Source organism: Aquarana catesbeiana, linkage group LG09 (genome assembly GCF_042186555.1).
Source record: "Aquarana catesbeiana isolate 2022-GZ linkage group LG09, ASM4218655v1, whole genome shotgun sequence".
Lineage (NCBI taxonomy): Eukaryota > Metazoa > Chordata > Amphibia > Anura > Ranidae > Aquarana > Aquarana catesbeiana.
Genome location: NC_133332.1, coordinates 165549491 through 165569826, shown reverse-complemented (window position 1 = coordinate 165569826; position 20336 = coordinate 165549491). Strand labels below are relative to the sequence as shown.

The following is a 20336-nucleotide window of genomic DNA, read 5'->3' as shown; positions in this document are numbered from 1 at the left end:
GACTCAACTTTACCATCAAGATTCTGATTTCCAGGCTTATGAACTGTGACTTTAAAGGAGTTGTAAAGGCAGAAGGTTTTTAATTTTAATGCATTAAGATAAAAAAACCTTCTGTGTGTAGCAGCCTCCCCAGCATCCCCTAATTACTTACCTGAGCCCCATCTCTCTCCAGTGATGTCCATGAGTCCAAGACTCTCCTCCTGATTGGCTGAAACGCAGCAGTGGCACCATTGGCTCCCGTGCCTGCCAGTAAAAGTTAGTTAGCCAATCAGGGGAGAGAGGGGGCAGGTCCGGGGCGAGGCTCTATGGAAACACAGAGCTGTGACTCGGCTCAGGTGCCCCCATAGCAAGCTGCTGGCTGTGGGGGCACTGAACAGGAGGGAGGGGCCAGGAGCAGCGAAGAGGGGCCTGAGAAGAGGAGGATCCAGGCTGCTCTGTGCAAAACCAACTGCACAGAGGAGGTAAAAAATAACATGTTTGTTTTTGTTTTTTTAATCTAGACTTTACAATCACTTTAAAGCGGAAGTAAACCCATAGATCAAGTTTTAAAAAACAGTTACATTTCCAGCATGTGCCGGGAATGTAACTGTCACATTGGTTGTACTCTCAACCACTCTGTCAAACCATCCAATGACTGGCGTCATAACTGATCACATGTGCAACATCATGGCAGTTGAAGATCAAACAGAGGACAAGATGGCAGCTTCCTTGGCTGAAAACGATAGAAGGATTTACTTCCACTTTAAAGTGAGAGTTACAAGGCTGACAGCATCCTCTATGTATATAGTATCTCACAAAAGTGAGTACATCCCTTACATTTTTGTAAATATGTTATTATATCATTTCATGTGACAACACTGAAGAAATGACACTTTGCTACAATGTAAATTAGCGAGTGTACAGCATGTATAACAGTGTAAATTTGCTGTCCCCTCAAAATAGCTCAACACACAGCCATTAATGTCTAAACCGCTGGCAACAAAAGTGATTACACCCCTAAGTGAAAATGTCCAAATTGGGCCCAGTTAGCCATTTTCCTTACCCGGTGTCATGTGACTCCTTAGTGATACAATGTCTCATGTGTGAATGGAGTGCAGGTGTGTTAAATTTGGTGTTATCGCTCTCATTCTCTCATACTGGTCATTGGAAGTTCAACATGGCACTTCATAGCAAAGAACTCTCTAAATGATCTGGAAAAAAAGAATTATTGCTCTACGTAAAGATGGCCTAGGCTATAAGAAGATTTCCCAGGCCCTGAAACTGAGCTGCAGCACGGTGGCCAAGACCATACACCGGTTTAGCAGGACAGGTTCCACTCAGAACAGGCCTCACCATGATCGACCAAAGAAGTTGAGTGCACATGCTCAGCGTAATATCCAGAGGCTGTCTTTGGGAAATAGATGTATGAGTGCTGCCAGCATTGCTGCAGATGTTGAAGGGGTGGGGGGTCAGCCTGTCAGTGCTCAGACCATACGCCGCACACTGCATCAAATTGGTCTGCATGGCTGTCATCCCAGAAGGAAGCCTCTTCTAAAGATGACGCATAAGAAAGCCCACAAACAGTTTGCTGAAGACAAGCAGACTAAGGACATGGATTACTGGAACCATGTCCTATGTCCTGTGGTCTGATGAGACCAAGATAAACTTATTTGGTTCAGATGGTGTCAAGCGTGGGCGGCGGCAACCAGGTGAGGAGTACAAATACAAGTGTGTCTTGCCTACAGTCAAGCATGGTGGTGGAAGTGTCATAGTCTGGGGCTGCATGAGTGCTGTCGGCACTGGAGTAGCTACAGTTCATTGAGGGAACCATGAATGCCAACATGTACTGTGACATACTGAAGCAATTTTCCAACATGAAAATGACCCCAAACCCACCTTCAAGATGATCACTGCCTTGCTAAAGAAGCTGAGGGCAAAGGTGATGGACTGGCCAAGCATGTCTCCAGACCTACACCCTATTGAGCAGCTGTGGGCCATCCTCAAACGGAAGGTGGAACAGCGCAAGGTCTCTAAAATCCACCAGCTCCGTGATGTCATCATGTAGGAGTGGAAGAGGACTCCACTGGCAACCTGTGAAGCTCTGGTGAACTCCATACCCAAGAGTGTTAAGGCAGTGCTGGAGAAGATTGAGAAGATCCAAAGAAAGCTTAGCTGCAGGTCTTAGGAATATGGGCGATGTGACAAGTTTTTCTGATTTCTAAAAAACCCTCTTCCCTCCTAGCCTAAGTTGGCTGAAATAGAACTGGCTAGAAACGGATAGCTGGAGAGTGGCACAAACTAGGACCAGGGCCAGAGCTAGGCTATTTTGTGCTCCAGAGTTAACCCTTACATCAGAGTTCACCCTTACATCAGGGTCCCCATAGCCCCCCTTACATCAGGGTCCCCAGAGCCCCCTTTACATCAGGGTCCCTAAAGCGACTTTATATCAGGGTCCCCAAAACTTACTTACATCATTGCCCCCCCGGTAGGGTGACCACACTTCCAGACTGCCATTCAGGGACAATTTTGCCAAGTACCGGGGGGGAATGTAGTCTCGGGGTTGACGGGGAATTCAGCAGTGGGGGTAATTTGTCAGGTGAATGACTGGTGCTGGCAATGAAAACATCCCGACACCATGCTTAATATGGTTTCAGGATGATCAAATCACATTATTTCTATTACTACATTGTAATATATAATGAAATAGTTCAACTCACCAGAATGCAGAATCAGTGGGAACCATTGCCTGTTACCAGATGCAGCATTTCATTTGCCACCGCCACCTGCCACCAGATGCAGCGTGTCATTTTCCACTATCGCCTGCCACCAGATGCTGCGTGTCACTTGCCACCACATGCAGTGTGTCACATGCCACATCATCTGCTGCCAGAGAGAGGGCAGAGAGAGAAAGAGAAGGGGGACAGAGAAAGAGAGAGAGAGGGGGGAGAGAGAGGGGGGACAGAGAGAGAGAGAGAGACAGGAAGAGCGAGAGAGGGAGAGGGAGAGAGGGGGGAGAGAGGGGGGGGAGAGAGAGAGGGACAGAGAGAGAGAGACAGGAAGAGCGCAAGAGAGAGAGAGAGAGAGAGGGACAGGAAGAGAGAGAGGGAGGGCGAGAGTGGGAGAGAGAGGGAGAGAGAGAGAGAGAGCGAGGGAGGACAAAGAGAGAGAGGGGGGACAGGGAGAGAGAGAGGGGGGACAGGGAGAGAGAGAGAGAGAGGACAGGGAAAGAGAGAGGGGGGACAGGGAGAGAGAGAGGGGGGACAGGGAGAGAGACGGGGACAGGGAGAGAGAGAGAGGACAGGGAGAGAGAGAGGGGGGACAGGGAGAGAGAGAGGGGGGCAGGGAGAGAGAGAGAGATAGGGGACAGGGAGAGAGAGGGGGACAGGATTAGAGAGAGAGAGGGGGGACAGGGAGAGAGAGAGGGGGGCAGGGAGAGAGAGAGAGGGGGGACAGGTAGAGAAGGGGCAGGGAGGGAGAGAGGGGGGACAGGGAGAGAGAGAGGGGGGACAGGGAGAGAGAGAGAGGGGGGACAGGGAGAGAGAGGGGGGGGAGAGAGAGGGAGGGGGAGAGAGGGGGAAAGGGAGAGAGAAAGGGGGACAGGGAGAGAGAGGGGGGGACAGGGAGAGATAGAGGGGGCGGGGAGAGAGAGAGGGGGGACAGGGAGAGAGAGAGGGGGGACAGGGAGAGAGAGAGGGGGGAGGGAGAGAGGGGGGGAGAGAGGGGGGGCAGGGAGAGAGAGGGGGGGACAGGGAGAGAGAGGGGGGGGACAGGGAGAGAGAGAGTGGGGGACAGGGAGAGAGAGGGGGAGGGAGAGAGAGGGGGACAGGGAGAGAGAGAGAGGAGGGGGACAGGGAGAGAGGGGGCAGGGAGAGAGGGGGGCAGGGAGAGAGAGGGGGGACAGGAAGAAAGAGAGCGAGAGGGGGAGGGAGAGAGAGCAGGGGGAGGGATAGAGAGGGGGAGGGAGAGAGGGGGAAAGGGAGAGAGAAAGGGGGACAGGGAGAGAGAGAGGGGGGACAGGGAGAGAGGGGGGCAGGGAGAGAGAGAGGGGGGACAGGAAGAGAGAGAGGGGGACAGGGAGAGAGAGAGAGAGGGGGGGAACAGGGAAAGAGAGAGAGGGGGGACAGGGAGAGAGAGAGGGGAGGGGGCAGAGAGAGGGGTCCGGGTCTGGTCAGTGACAGTGCTCATATCACTCACTTGAATGGTGCAGGAGGGGCTTTAATGTGGCTGTCGAGTCGACTACTTGTTTAATCTTCCCGCTCCCTCTTGCTCTTCATCAATGTAATGCGCAGGCAGGGAGAGAGGGTCGGGAAGCGGTGTGTCACAAGCTGGCTCATTCACAGCTGAGACTGAGAGCAGTGTGCAAACCCCCTCTTCCGAGCCGCTGCCCACACACTGACACCAGGGATGTCCCGGAGGATGCAGCGGCCATCGGAGAACTGTCCCCGCCCACCAGCGTGACCTTTCAGACACCTATTGCAGCGGCAGAGCCTATCGGCTCTGTGCTACAGGTGGTGGGCGGGCAACAGATGCAGTGAAACACTGAAGCATCATCCCGACCCAGTCCACTCCTGAATTGCCGCCTCGGTCCCATGGTAGGGCCGGCCCTGGGCAGTACAGCAGTGCTCAAAAAAATGACTGCGCCGGCCGCATTTTGACAGGCTGTCACTGAAACCGGCCTACTGAGCCATCGGCCCACCGGGAAACTTCCGGTAGTCCCGATTGCCTGTACATGCCTGCCTTTCAATAGGGTCCCCAAAGTTAGAAGAGAAGAGCAGAGTGGGGTAAGGAGAGAAGGAGAGGTTTAAGAGAATAGTTGGGGTAGTGGAAGGGGAGGAGGGATGACGCATAGCTTATGCCAAACGCGTTAAGGCTAATTGTGCGATGCTGACATCACATCCTGCCTATGACAGGCCATCACTGGAACGCTGGACAGACTCAGTGCCGGTCTAAGACACATATGCATGTGAGTATAAACCTTTAAACCTTTTACAAATTAAATGTGGAATTTTGCACAATGATGGCTGTTTTGTTTTTTCTGAGTATATAAGAAGCCACATTGGAGAAACTTAAGACTATAGCTCTGTACCTGGTGGAACCATGATGGAACCATGTTAAAGGAATACACACAGGCGTTTTTATTTCTGCTTTCTGGTAAGCATTTAAATTGGAAGGTGGTGGTAAATCACGGATCACGATAGCTTTTTTGGATGTACAATTAATTCAAGCACGGTGGATAATTATATGAAGAATACAATTGATTGGACTTGTAGAACACACAATTTTGCAAAAGTGTTTGTATTTTTTTAATTTTTACGATTTTTTTTTTATTTTGTTTTTTCACTGGATTTAAAGAGTATTGCATTAGATAGCAATTGATGATTTATATGCACTGTTCAATATTGATGATATTATCTTGATTTAATTAACTGGTAGAACATTCATACAGTACAAGGGTGAGCGCAACTACCTAATATATAGTATTGTTGAAAACCCCAGCTTACATCAGGATCCATTCCTTCTCATTGCAGCAGTCGGACAGGTAGAAGCTGGAAGGCTGGGCACTGGGACTGGATAGGTTTGGAGAAGGAACTTCTTCCTCCTCTGAATGCCAGAGCCTGGGGGAGGGGAAAGCACATGATCAGTTGCTAGGACATGGGCGGTCCAAGCCACCAAACCCTAAAGCTGAGAACAGTGGATGGCGGCAGCAGATGCTGTTAGCTGCAATACATCCAGGGACAACTCTCATTGCTACACAGCCTGTGCTGTTGCTGAGCTGCGTGGCTGTGTCAGCAGGGATGCTGACTGGATATTTGAGCAGGGCGCTCTGGGGATATTTGGACCTAGCAACAACTTGCCATGGTTGCGCCCTAGGCAGCAGTTCACCCTAGGCGGCTGCCTAGTTTGCCTAGGGGAAACGATGGCCCTAACTAAGACTACACTATTATGTAAAAAATAAGGTGTAAGGTGGACTGTATCAAGACCACAAAGCAGCATTACAAATGCTATAACAGCATGCAGGCTTCCAGCTTCTACTCAAAGTAGCCTAAGACAAATTAGGGCAGTGTCAATAGCTGACTAGCATTGACCTGGCACATATATACATATAAGGGCTTCTGTAATCTACAGTTATTACCAGTCAGTGACTTATAGTGTAATAATGCTAATAGCACAACAGCCAATGAAGTAGTAGTATCCCAAAGAGGCCACCAATGATATCCCACATTTCTCCGATGACAAGTCAACATACAGCCAGTCCTAGAGATTGTGAAATGTATGCTTTATGTGTTTCCCAAGCATTGAATAGATTAATGCCAACCTGCCTGTACACAACCATCTCATTTCCCATATTTTGGTTAAACATTAAGACATAATGGGGTTGATACATTAGAACTGGAGAAAATAAAATCATAAGAAAGGTGGATTTATTGCTGACATTGCCCAGTCAGAATTCCTGTTTCATTTTTTACAAAATAAAAACTTAATTGGCTATTCCACTCCTGCCACTGTCAATTGGTATCTCTAAGGCAAGTGACGCACTCATCTGGCTCTATCTATTTTTAATTTTGCATAAATTAGGTTTTGGACTCCAATTCCGTAAATAGATAGAGGCATTCTACATTTCTCCCATGGCCCTTATTAAATATGCTGGTCTTAAATCTATGGCTTTCCTATATTAATCACTCCAAATCTAAGATCTTAAATATTTCAGTCCCACAAGGACAAGTACAACCTCTGCAGGACTCATTCCCCTACCACTGGGAATTCATGTGCCTCCACTATCTTGGAACCAATCTCACTTCCTCCCCCATCAAACTCTGTCCACCACTCTTTAACAAACTGAAAAGTGTACTTGAAAGGGAAACATCCCCACCCCCGCCTGCCTGGGCTGAATTGCAGACATTAAAATTACATAGATGCCAAAACATTTGTATTTGTTTTGGGTGCTACTCATTGGGATTCCATTCTTTGTACTACAGGACTTACAATGACAGGTCCTCAAATTTATTTGGTACCACCACAGACCATGGGAAGCTCAACGGACCCTTTATCATAGACAGCCAAAGGAGGAGTCCCCTATCTGCAAAAGTATTACCAAGCCACTCAATTAGCTTCTCTTACCAAATACTGTATCACACCATTACTGAAATGCCTATCTGGATATCTTTCGAGGCAGTCAATGGTGACCCTTTCCTTGCCAATAATTTACTATGGCTTTCCCCATGTGATAGATCTTTTATTTTTATCTGTCTAAAACATCACAGTCACTGAAGCTGTGGGATAACCTAAATACTCTGATGGACTCCTATCCCCACATTTGCCCCTAATGTTTTTGCTTAAAAATCCTGCCTTCCCATCAAGACTGGAAGAATTGCACATTTTTAGACATTGTAGTGTTTTAGATCTCGCCAACATGTATATCCTAAAGATGCCAAAGGGCATTGAAACATTTCATACTCTCCAAGTGAATCATAAACTACCCAGAGGAGAAATTTTCTTATACCTACAAGTAAAACATTTTTTTCACATCTGTGATCCCTATCTCTACTAATAGAGAAACTTTGACCCCCTTTAAACACCATTTTTGCAATGACCCACATTCACCAGGTCTCCTTGTTGTATATTTTACTTCTCATAGGTTCTTCTATACTCTGACATACCTACTATAAATGTTCAACTGCAAAACATACCTGAACATTGAGTTCAAATGAAAGCAAATATAGCATACTACTAAATCATACTCCCAGAATGTCCTAGATCTCAAAACAAATTACAAGATACTATATTGTTTGTACCTAGTTCTGACTAGACTAACCCATTTTTCCTCTGGACAATCAGAATCCTGCTTCCATGAATGCTGGGAACTGGGAATCTATGTACACATATGGTGGACCTGCCCAGTTGTCCATACTTTATGGACCCAAGTTTACAATATGCTGTCAACAATGTTTAAGGTTAACATACCAATAACTCTGGGCTCACAAAATACCAAGCTAGACTAATGACACATGTTTTTACGGCAACCAAACAAACTCTACCAAAAGCTTGGCTAAACAAATACAGAGGACCGTTGAATAAATTAATTAGAGCCACAAAATGGTGATACCACCCTACATGGTGGGAGGCACTTCCGACCCCCCCATGATATTCGTTGTGCAAACCATATATCCATAAACAAAATACCAAGCTAGACTAATGACACATGTTTTTACGGCAACCAAAAAAACTCTACCAAAAACTTTGCTAAACAAATACAGAGGACCGTTGAATAAATTAATTAGAGCCACAAAATTGTAATACCACCCTACATGGTGGGAGGCACTTCCAACCCCCCATGATTTTCGTTGTGCAAACCATATGTCTGAATCCCTGAAGAAGCCCTCCAGTTTTAATTTAGTCGACTAAAACAACTAAAACATTTTAGTCGACTAAAAGGACTAAAACATTTTAGTCGACTAAATGAATACTATTTTAGTCGACTAAAATACGACTAAAACTCAAACAATTGAGATGACTAAGATACGACTAAAACTAAAAGCCATTTTAGTCAAAAGACTAAAATGAGACTAAAACTAAAATGCCATTTTAGTCCTAAGACTAAAATGAGACTAAAACTAAAATGCCATTTTAGTCAAAAGACTATGGCTAAAACTAAATTGCCATTACTGAAATATACTGGAGATTTTAGTCGACTAAAACATAGGACATTTTAGTCGACTAAAATGTACTGGAGATTTAGTCGACTAAATACGACTAAAACTAAAACAATTGCAGAAGACTAAAATGGGGTTAAAACTAAAATGCCATTTTAGTCCTAAGACTAAAATTAACACTGGTTCCTTCCTGCAACATGTTAGTTGTTCTGTGAATAATTATGTGCATGCTAGACGTATAGGAAGGTAATTCTACCTTCAGGGTTGTATTCTTGGTTTGAATTAAATATGTGGGTATATGCATGTTCTTAAGGGGTATTACCCCTAATATGTCCTTTTTAGCAGATTTGTAAAAAAAAACTTTTTATCTTTATATGTGTAGTAATATTCATTCTGAGAGGAGGCTTGTCGACACTTATAAAGTCCCACCCCTGTATTCTGTTGTTTCTCCATTGCTATAGGAATGTGGTGCTGATATTTCAGTTAATACTCATTTCCTTTGAGCATGTTATCACTGTGCATTGATTTATGTTAATATATATATATATATATATATATATATATATATATATATATATATATATATATATATATATACATGTAGCAATTACTCACGGTGGAGCTGCTGGTTTAAGCGGGCTGTTGCCGTCACCTTCGCCACCTCCATTTCACCAGAACTGGGTCTAGGGTCCCGTTGAGTTTACCATATACACTGTAGGTATCGGACACTTGAGTATTTTTTCCAATGCTTTGTTAAACGTAAATTAAAGGAAGTAGCAGGAAAGAGGTAGAAGGAAAGTTGCAGGGGAGCTCAAATACCTTTTCTTAGTATTCTTTATGTAGCATTAGGGATTGAAACTTGTAGCTGAATATACTCTCTCTCTGTATAGTTGAATCTTTGCTCGCCTGGATAGGTTTCTCTCACTAACTAGCAGCCAGTACGCAGCACGAACAAAAGTCTCTGCCACAGACTTGATTGAAATAAAACCCGTACGATCCTCTGCCACAGGATGTATTGGTTCTTGGTGAACAATGAACACAGCACCAGGACCTTTAAGCCAACCCGGCAGAGCTATGCGGTAGGATTACTTTAGGATACGTCCTCCAACTGAGTCACCAGGTCCCTCTCCAGACCAGCACTCTGTATGATCCTTCCATGACTGGTCCTCCCCTGGGATCTTCTCAGTTGTCCAGCTTCTTCACATAGGATAGACAGCTCAGGACCATTCCTCTGCCACTGTGGTAGGCCCCAGACAAGCCTCTGGGCCCACCCACACCCCGCAGCGCCGTGGGCCTCCCGATCAGAGGACCACGAGGTAGTACTCTTAGCTCATACCTGTCGGCCAGGAGGGCCAGTAGGTGGACAGAAAAGGACCCCAAAACATGGCGTCTGTCCCATAAATACCCTCTCCCAGAATGCAACTCGGAGGACCACCTCCACCGAGTCATCGCCGGGTTAGAGGAGCATTTATACACTTCAATGTGTTGCCTTTCCAACACTGGCCCATAGTAACAACGACACCCACAGGCACAGTGTGAAATTACATACAACTCAGCCGAGCTGGAACAGAGGCAAATCTAACTATGTATGAACAGATAACCCACTAAATTTACCTATCAACAGTAGATTAAAAATCTACCAGCGCTACATATATATATGAATATGCTGTAGCATTTTAAAAATCTATATACTCTGATCATCTATGGAATAAAAACTACTAAAGGAGAAAACTTGATTGGCTACTATTGTCAACAATTTCACATTAATTCTCAGTTGATTTACTTGTTTACTCAGCAAATATAAGACTGATTATTGAACTATATTTTTTTAATAAAAATGGTCCCGAAGGGGTTTATTTACCAAAGCAGGCTCACTTCTGCATAGAAACCAATCAACTTCTAACCTCAGCTTGTTCAATTAAGCTTTGGCAATAAAACCTGAAAGCTGATTGGTTTCTATGCAGAAGTGAGCCCGATTTTGCACTCTCCTGCTTTAGTAATTAAACCCCATAGTGTCACTGACGAAAATGCAATCATTATGGGCAGTCTTGAGTTGACCTGTCTAAAAGATTTTTTTTTTCTTTTGCAGATGTTTGTAAAATACAGCTTGTCCTAAGTGTTTGTGGGCTCGGAATTTGGGCTATACACAGCAATACCTGTAACTGCAAATATTTAGCTAGCAACTCAATATCTAGGAGAAAATTAGAGACATTTGTTGAGCATTCTATGTGCTATAGATAGAACCCGTCATAACTGCTTATTCAAAAATGCTTTATTTGTGTCTGTATCCTGCTTGAACCAGGTGGACATAGGCCAACTGAAGTGTGACAGTTGCTTCACTGTCAACTACCCTATTTCACATACTCAGAATCTGGAAAACAGTCCAGTCGTGAGTGGTTCTCTTTAATGGAACCTTCCCAACCTCATTTTATTATGTTGATGTTGCTATGATACAAGAGATAGTTGTTGATTCTCAAACTTTAATGTTCTTACAGCATTACAAGCCTGACTGCCAAAACCATTCACTATTGCTAGTAAAAAAAAAAAAAAAAAAGTAAAGGGTTTATATCAAAGAATAATATTCTCAGTCCAAAAATAAATCCTGTTAATGCTTTACAAAGGAACTATCAGACATTTATCTATATACCTTAAGTAATGAGATAGGACACATCAAAAGGTTCACACTTTTCTACCATGTGACACCCTCCATAACATCTTTCTCAGAAGAAATCCTTTACCAGGATCCATCTGATCTTTAGGATAAATATTGATCAAAGAAGATTAAATCAGCAGAACATAATTGTGGAAATATAAAGCAACAGAATGGTAAGATTACTTTCTCTACATTTAAAGTCCTTGACAACCTTCACTATAATATAAAGGAGGGCAGTTACTTTTATGAAAATATCCAAGCCCAAAAACGTTATCATAAATTTACCATAAATGTGACCGGTAAATTCCCTAATCACTGTCCACATTAAACAGTAGCTTCAACTGATAAGTGACCCCAATCTAATTACACCAGTCAGTGTTATTGAGGAATCAATGCAATTAAGTAAAAGTTAGAAAGCCCATGTATTTAAAATTTATTTAAACAGAACTCCAGATAAAAACATCAAGACAGAAAATAAGAGTTTATTAAAAGTTAAAAAAAATGCTTTTGGTGAAATATTTACTTTCAATTTAAAGCTCTGCTCTGTAGTACTTCTTTTCCACCACATTATGCTCCCAGCACTTCCCAGCATCATTCAACCCACTTCTTCTGAGCCCAGGTCACCCTGGACCTGTCCCAGTCTGTGACTAGACAGTGTAAGCGGAAGCACAATGATGATCTCTCCATCCCTCTGCTTTCTCCTCCTATCAATATGTTTGTTGTCAGCACAAGAACTAATTGCCTCTTTCTGCTGCTTTTTTCTCTCACACTCTAGCTCTGCTGAACAGGTACTGCAGGAATCTAATACCAAGTCAAATTCAGGTATATACTCTTCTTGCATTAAAAATGATGTATTATTGATTAAACAGTTGCATTCGTTTGTGTCTTTTACATGTACCTAGAGTTGAAGTTTAAAGTACATTCATGTATACATTTTCCCCTGCTATAGGATTTGTAATTCTGTGCAGCTGGTCTTGTGAGTCACTAGCACATTGCACAGCCACAAAATCGCCCTGTTACTTCCTGGTTCAACTTAACTATTTTCTGGATCATGTGATTGTTGATACTGTGAATTAATTTTCCAGTGAGCAGACTAAAGGCAGAGAGGACAACAGGAAGCCATGTTGTGGAAGCAGGTGTGTACTACCTGCTTGCCTGACTGTGTAGTATAGTTTGAGAGCTTAAGTCATGAGACTGGCTGTACAGAATTACAAATCCTAAACATTCTAAAGACCATAAAGCGCTATTTGATACACTGTAGAATATTTTTTTGTGGTTATGTTACTTATGTTAGTCCAGAATACACAGTGCATGAATATTTATTTTCTCAAATGTTTTTGTTTCTGCCTCTCTAAACTAAGCACTGCAAGTGTGATCTCTATTAATGATCTAGTTGTGGTGAAGTAGTTTTAACTTGCAGTTTCAGTAACATTAGCAGAAAATGACTAAATCTAAATGACATCTTGCAGATCGTAGAAAGCTTTAATGCAAAAACTTGTGCAGATCATAACAAATGAACATCAGGTAGGTCAAAAAATTATAGTGTGGCTAGCTCCAGCAGATTACAATACATGTGGTGAATATAGGCTAAAGCATGAATAAGAAGGGTGGGACAAAGCGCATAGAGCATCCCCAATCTACAGAGTGAAGTAGGTAGGCAGACAAACAGACAAGGCATCTGTAGCATGATAGATAATAAAAGAAACTGAATATAACTATGTAACACAACACACAACTTTGTTTTTGTTTTGTATTAATTATGTTGACATTCCCATAACATTTTCAGTGAATTTATTTTATACCTTCAGTTGCATATGTTAATACACTTAGTGGTTAATATAAAAGTCTAACAGCACAGAGTCACATAAACTAGCTATTTAAAAAAGAATGCATTCTATATAAATAGCTAAAGATCAAACTAAAGGGCAAGCCATGCCATAAAGAGTCATATCTGTCTTTCTGCACCACAAAGGGAGTAAAAGCAGCCCTGGCATAGTGAACAAGGCAATACTCAGCCCATATTGTGAACAAACTTTGCTTAGCCAAATGCACCTAATGTGTTTATGTAATGGAACCATTGACAACTAGAGTATAGTAGTATGGTTTTGTGTGATGTCAAATTATAGGCTAAAGAAAATGCATCTATAGGTTGGAGGAACAGGGGGGGGGGGGTATACTTTTGTCATAATTCCCAACCACAATCTCCACTTTCAATATGTTGCAATTCTATTTTCAATGTCATAAGTGACTGCAAAATTAGGAAGGTAATTGAGTTTAATGAAAAATGATACAATTTTTCAATGGAATTTTGATATTGTATGTGTTATGCATTAACAGGTAATATGCTGCAGCAAAGGTGCATAAAAACGAATTATGTTTGGTTACCAGTTTTTGGTTGGTTATTCATAGCATGATTCCACACCCCTTTTTATCCTCAGGAATAATAGATATACAGCAGTTTTAAAATGTAACCAGGCATATATCTAAAACCTGAACCAAAAGCTTCCCCTATTTAAAAGGAAGATTTTGTATATTTTCAATGTCCTCATCCCTTTAATTGCTTATTTCAGCGTTTACGATAAAGTAATTTTTGCCTTGACTTTAACATTTTTACATACTTGCCTTTGCACATTTTTGGCCTAGTATTAAATGTATATTTGTACATTTGCTTTGTATTCCCATATCCTCACTGCTATGTAACTGTTGAAATGCAATTTCAGCCACATGGGTAGGGAGGATTTTTAGTAGGTAAGTAGACATACAGATATACTTAGCGAGATTGAGCAGCAAGGCACAACTATTTTACAGTACTACAAAGCAGGACACAGAGTATAAACACAAAACAATAACATATATTGATAAGAACCATACAACCCTGGCCAGCTTATCTCAGGGAAAATAGCATATTTATCTACTGTATGTTGGATATTGTCACCTAAAATAAGTGTAGCAAATGTAGGCTGCGATGCCCCCTCATTCTTGCATTAGCAAAAACTCAGCCAATCTGAGTACACGTATATACTTATGTAAGGATATTAAGAGAGAACATTCAAAAAAATGAAAGATGGTAATAAAATATTTTGGAACATTTCCGTCTTGTATACTTGTCTTTTGAAATGTTAGAAGTTGCATGGGCACCACAAAGGCAAGTATATTCATCCTATCTTTAGAAATATACAGAGATGATGTTCCTATGACTGGCTTGCCTATTATACTGTTCATTTACAGTAAAACGCTCATTTTTTGGGTGATCTGATACAAGAGCGCCACCTAGCAGCCCAGTAAGAAATAAAATGTCTTGATCTACACTATGACCCACTCTAGAAAGTATGTTTTTGTTTCACATAGTTTAGGCCTAAATTCAAAGATAATATTTCAAATATACATCATTTTATGAGTTTAACCATTTTTTAATTGTTATTTTCTAGCTACACAATCCTCTGGACTGTAAGCTTGTATAGAAATAACTTTCTTTTCTATCGTATCTTATTGCTGCTATGCATGTATTTGCTATGCAACTGTATATGTACTTGTCATTTTACGTATTTGCTATTATACACCTTTGTATGTATTCTTTACTTTGTACAGTGCCACTAAAGTTGACAGCACTGTGTGAATCAAGAAAAAGAATTACTTAGAGACAACGTGAATTTGATGTTCTTTTTTATATAAAGGTAAACTAAGGTCATCCAGATAAATAAAAAATTCCAAAAATGTTCCTATCAATTAGTATATAACTGTTCTGAGTACAATTTTATGTATTATGATAATACATTTATATAAATGATGGTATATGGAAGTAATATATCAATATATCTCTTGTACCAATATCCTCAATCAACTATGTAACTGCGTACAAAGAGAAATAGGATCAGAATCAGTAGGTACTATACCAGTAGGTTAGTACCCGAAAAGTCCCATTTCTTTTTGTACGTGATTCTACAATATCTTTGTTAACCACTGGCTAGTTTTCTAGTAGCAGCTGTAAGGCTGGGGATTTTCGTTTTTTAGCAGCTACAGCAACTAATACTTACTACTCATCAGCCTCTCCAATCTAATTGCATGGTATTCTACGTTTCATAATTATACAGTTAGGTTGAAAAAGACATCTAATTCAACCAATCGAAAAAAAATTATTGATTAAATAAAAAGAAAGTCCTCCATATACATAATTTGGGTTTATAATTCAGCTATTGTCACGTTTGCATTTATATTATATAAAAACTAGCCTTATATATCATTGAGTGCAAGAAATTACTCCTTGGTAGCAATCATGAGAATTAAATCTTCACTCTTTATCTGTTATTTTCCAACACAGGATTAAAGCCTTATAGGTGGCTGAGGGACAATAGCCACAGCTAATATATGAGAGATACTTTAATAAATACCCATGGTAGATTTTTCTCCTCTTGTAGATACCGACACTCAGGGAGTACTCACACTAGGCAAACTGTACTATGTCCAAGCATGTTTGACCTACAAACTCTATTTTGTTAGACTAGTTCAGCGTACCATGCCCTGGCCTGCTTGAAAAGCATGGCTCAGTTGGACTTGAGCATGCTGTGCATCTGTATGAGGCCAAGGTGATGATGTAAGCATGTTCTGTCCCAGCACATTGTGAGTGTAGGCTAGTGGGGTAGTGAGGACAATTGTGCTCAGTCACGTTACAAGGTGACCGTGCCCAGTGTGAGTACGCCCTTAAGCCACTGCATCTCCTGCTTTGGCCATAAATGTTGGTCTTTTGGCTAATTTACATGCTTACGGAGGACATCTCTATTTCTGTTACAGTATAGAGAATGGAACCGGAGAAGTGAGACTCTGACAGTTTGTTTTATAATCATTTGAGGAAAGTGGGGGGAGAGCCAGGACCATTAGTGTGGAGATAATGATGCTTAACTTCTCAAGACAAGTAGAAAGCCAGTTGGTAGTACATTCCATTTGGTCCACCCAAAATTAAAATGCCAGCATTGCAAAGTTAAAGGGGCTTTCCACTTACATTCCACTCTGAAAAAAAAAAAAGAAATCTTTATTGTGGCCTTAATTGTGACTGCTTGATGAGAGCTCAACACTCAATTACAACTCAATTACATATACATGGCAGAATCACCAAGCAGATCCATGACTACCACTCTAGAAGCTCCTCTGGATTTTTTACTGCAAAATAGTCTAGCTTAGAAAACTGCTGAAATCACTAATACATTTCCTTCAAATCCTGTACTAACATTTTTGAATAGGACAAAGTATTCATCACATGTATATTTTTTAAATATTATTTCACAATATTCTTAGGAAAGCACAAGCTATGGAATATAATCTGAGGTGTTGGTATGTTGGCCAGATATATAAAGTATAAACATCACTAATCAAATAGTGCTATTATTGAACAATCATAGTCTGACTTTTAGATATATCATAGGAATATAGGTATTCTCCAAATCAAAGAGAAATATACAATGATATAGCAAAAGTAACACAATTGTAATACATTTTAAATAAGAAGGCTTCCAGTTTTTCATACATATCATCACTACAGAAGCATTAGGTAATAACCATGCATTCCAATTAAAAGTTTACTCTTAATGCTACAACTGGTATTTAATAAACTGGGAGTTATTTACTGTGTTCAAACAAAATCAGCAAATAATATAATAATTTATTTTACCTGGATATTTGCTGTATACTCATACTTGTATTTTTTCAGTAAATCGGTTACTGACTATTAATTCTTTTTACTATACAGAGTTCCCTGTATTTCCTCCTAACAAAAACACTAGAGATGTGCCTAATACTCAGATAACTCACCTTCATGGGCTGTCCCAGTGTGTGGTCAGATGTGTCCCAGCAGACTGAATAATAATCCAGTGTCTGTGGTACTGTGCAGTCCTGCACTTCAGAATGGAGCTCTTTGGCTGTCCCTGGGGAAGTCAGTTGCAAGCAAAGTGTGTAAAAGGAGAGGGCAGTGCTTGTATCTGACTGACTGATTGATTGCCAGAGCAGGGGTACCTGCCTCCCCCTTCTCCTCCCTCCACACCCCCACCTCCCTCGTTTTCTCTCTCGGTCTCTGGAGCTGCTGGACACCTGCCATTAGCCTGGACTGGAGGTGTAGATGTTCAGCCCTTCAGAGCATGGGGGTAGCACATTACTCAGGCAGACTGCGTAGTTCTTCCAGTGGTTAGAAGATAATCTACTGAATGTCTCTGCACCTTTCAGCTATCCTAAAGAGGAGGAAAAAAATTGAATTTTGTGTAATTTATACAGTTTTTTCAAATGATGTAGAACATTTGAGCAGGGAAGAGAGTAAAACTATACACAGTATATCATTAAACTAGTAACCCTCAGTGTTTTTTAGCTTAACACATTCAGCACAACAACAACAAAAAAATCCCCAGTACCTTATTTGTTAACATTCCTAACTCAGCACTTCCAGTTTACAACTTTCAGTGCTGCTGGATCCTGCTGTGCTGTCTCGGTGCTGCTTCTCTGAACTTCGGGTTCTCACAGAAAAAAGTTAAAAAGGTTGTTAACCTCTAGAATAAAAGATGAACACAGCATACTGAGTTACTTCTGACAGTTTTTCTAGACACAACACAATCCCTGGAGAGGACCCCCACAGCACACAGCCAGTGATCGACAGCCTCTGATGTGCATGTTTCCCAGTGAGGTTGTGTAGAAGAGGTTGTGTCTTTTCCCTCCACTCAGGTCTCCGATTACACTTGGTTCTATGCTTTGCAGTGTGTGACATCAGATCCTCATCCCCACCTCCTGGAAGCAGAGAAATACTATCAAAACTTGACTTAGCACATGAGTCTAGTTACTTCAATGAGCTTATATAAGAGTTTATCCTGACTTTAAAAGTGGGCAGTGCAGTCTCTAGTCAAGTCCTAATTTGGAGAAGGGAAGGAGCAGATTAGAGGAGCAGTGGAGTGCCTTGCTATTCTAGGCTACAGGTTTGTGTGTTTCTGTTCATGCACACCATGTACAGTGCCCTATTTATAAGGGGGCAAGAGGGACAATTGCCCCTGGCCGCCCTGCCAGAGGGGGCTCAGACTTCCTTTATAAAAAAATGAAACTTATTTATCCCTTGAGACTGCAGTAGTAGTTGCTAAGCTTCTGTCATGTCTCACTCCATCTCAACAGCAGTTTTATTACATGATAGACTCACTGATACCTTTCCATGTGTTACTGTAGCTCTTATGCCACGTACACACGAATGGACATTCCGACAACAAAATCCTGGAGTTATTTCCGGCGGATCTTGGCTCAAACTTGTCTTGCATACACAAAGTCGCACAAATGTTGTCGGAAATTCCGAACGTCAAGAACGCGGTGACGTACAACACGTGCGACGAGCCAAGAAAAATGAAGTTCAATAGCCAGTGTGGCTCTTCTGCTTGATTCCAAGCATGCGTGGAACTTTGTGTGTCGGAATTGTGTACACACGATCGGAATTTCCGACAACGGATTTTGTTGTCGGAAAATTTGAAAACCAGCTTTCAAATTTTTGTTGTTGGAAATTCCAACAACAAATGTTAGATGGAGCCTACACACGGTCAGAATTTCCGACAACAAGCTCACATCGAACATTTGTTGTCGGAAATTCCGACCGTGTGTACGCGGCATAAGAATATATTTTAGCATTATGGTCACTAGTTGTTTGGGAGAAAGTTTGTTCAGCAAATTGGCACTGATAAAGAATTATATGAGAACCACGATGACACATGAAAGACTATGTGCTCTGTGCCTACTGGCTGTCCAGAGCAGCATCCTCGCAATAAACCAGTTTGATGAGTTAGTTAAAGATTTTGTAGATGATAAGTGCAGGAAGAAAGACTTTTTGCAAATATTGTTTAATGTGTATGCTTACAGTCAATAAAATTGAGAAAAAATAATCAGACGTGTGTCTTCTTTAGAACCTACTTACATTTATTTAGAACAAATGCAGTTTATCATTCATTTACGTTCACTTTTTTGTTGAGGGACCCCTGTACTTGAAGTGCCCCAGGCCCCCCAAGGTCAAAATCCAACACTAATCATGTAGGGAGACATAACTCTAAGCCCTGCATGCAAAGATGACTCTTAAGATGCTGCAAGAAAGGAGCCACCATGAAACAGGAAACCGGGGGGAGTGGTCATGTCACCAGCTTAAACAGGTATGTAGGGAAGGGTTCAAAGTTAAAGAAGCTGCATACTCAGTAAATCATTCAATTAGCTGCTGAAAGTGCTTAAAAACTGAGGGCTTTATCACTTTAATGAAAGACAATAATGCGGAACATACCAGGGCACTGCTTGTTGGAGTTTACAATCCAAAAGGAATCAATGAATTTTGCTAAAGGCATATAAAAAGTTTTAAGTACAGTATATCTGCAGCCAAACATTTTTTAGTCTTGGATAGAGTAAGGAACAGTTAATGCCCATCTCCAGGGAAAGACAAAATTCTCCCTTGCAGCAAAGCTGGGGTTAAATGCTCATTTATGTCTAGGGGACAAGAGTGAAGCAGTTTTACTTACCTGATCCTCCACTCCCCTGGCAGTATGTGCTCTCCTCTACTCCCCTATACTCTGGCAGTGGTCTGTCCCTCAGTGCCCTCATGTCTAGTGCAGGGCTCCCTGACCGCTGGATCATAGGGGAGAAGAGACTGTGGGGTTTGCTCTTACAGCCTAAAGGGGGCATGCAGGAGAGGAGAAGGTAACCTAAATAATAAACATTTTGTGATAATCATGCTTGATAAATACCCCCGAGTATGCATCACTAGTCATATAAAATTGGGATCTGCAATTATAAGGCGATACATTGTTCTTTAAGTACTAGTCAGAAAATCTGATTTTGTGAACTTCAGTTTGCCCAGCCATCTTTTCCTCTTATTACACATATTGCTTTCTACTTAAAGTGTTACTAAACCCACAATAGTAAAATCAGTCTGTATATGCAGTAAAGCATGCTTGTTATACTTTAAATAAATAAATGCAGCGCTAAGTGAAATAAAAAAAGGGGTGAACTAACACTCCATGTATATATATGTTGTGTGTAATAACAAATAATTCAACGTAGTAATG

At 41.6% G+C, this 20336-nt stretch overlaps 1 protein-coding gene across 2 annotated transcripts in view; it reads right to left on the bottom strand.

The window, feature by feature from the left end:
• CHRDL1 (chordin like 1) overlaps positions 1-17283 on the bottom strand; it is a 268432-nt gene extending 251149 nt beyond the window's left edge. The window contains exon 1 of one of the 2 annotated variants that reach the window (XM_073599363.1): positions 17086-17283. In XM_073599363.1, coding sequence (XP_073455464.1) covers positions 17086-17091 — 6 coding nt within the window. In that variant the 5' untranslated portion in view covers positions 17092-17283. The remainder of the gene's footprint in view (positions 1-17085) is intronic. The other variant, XM_073599364.1, reaches the window with a different exon arrangement.
• Positions 17284-20336: the final 3053 nt, after the last annotated feature.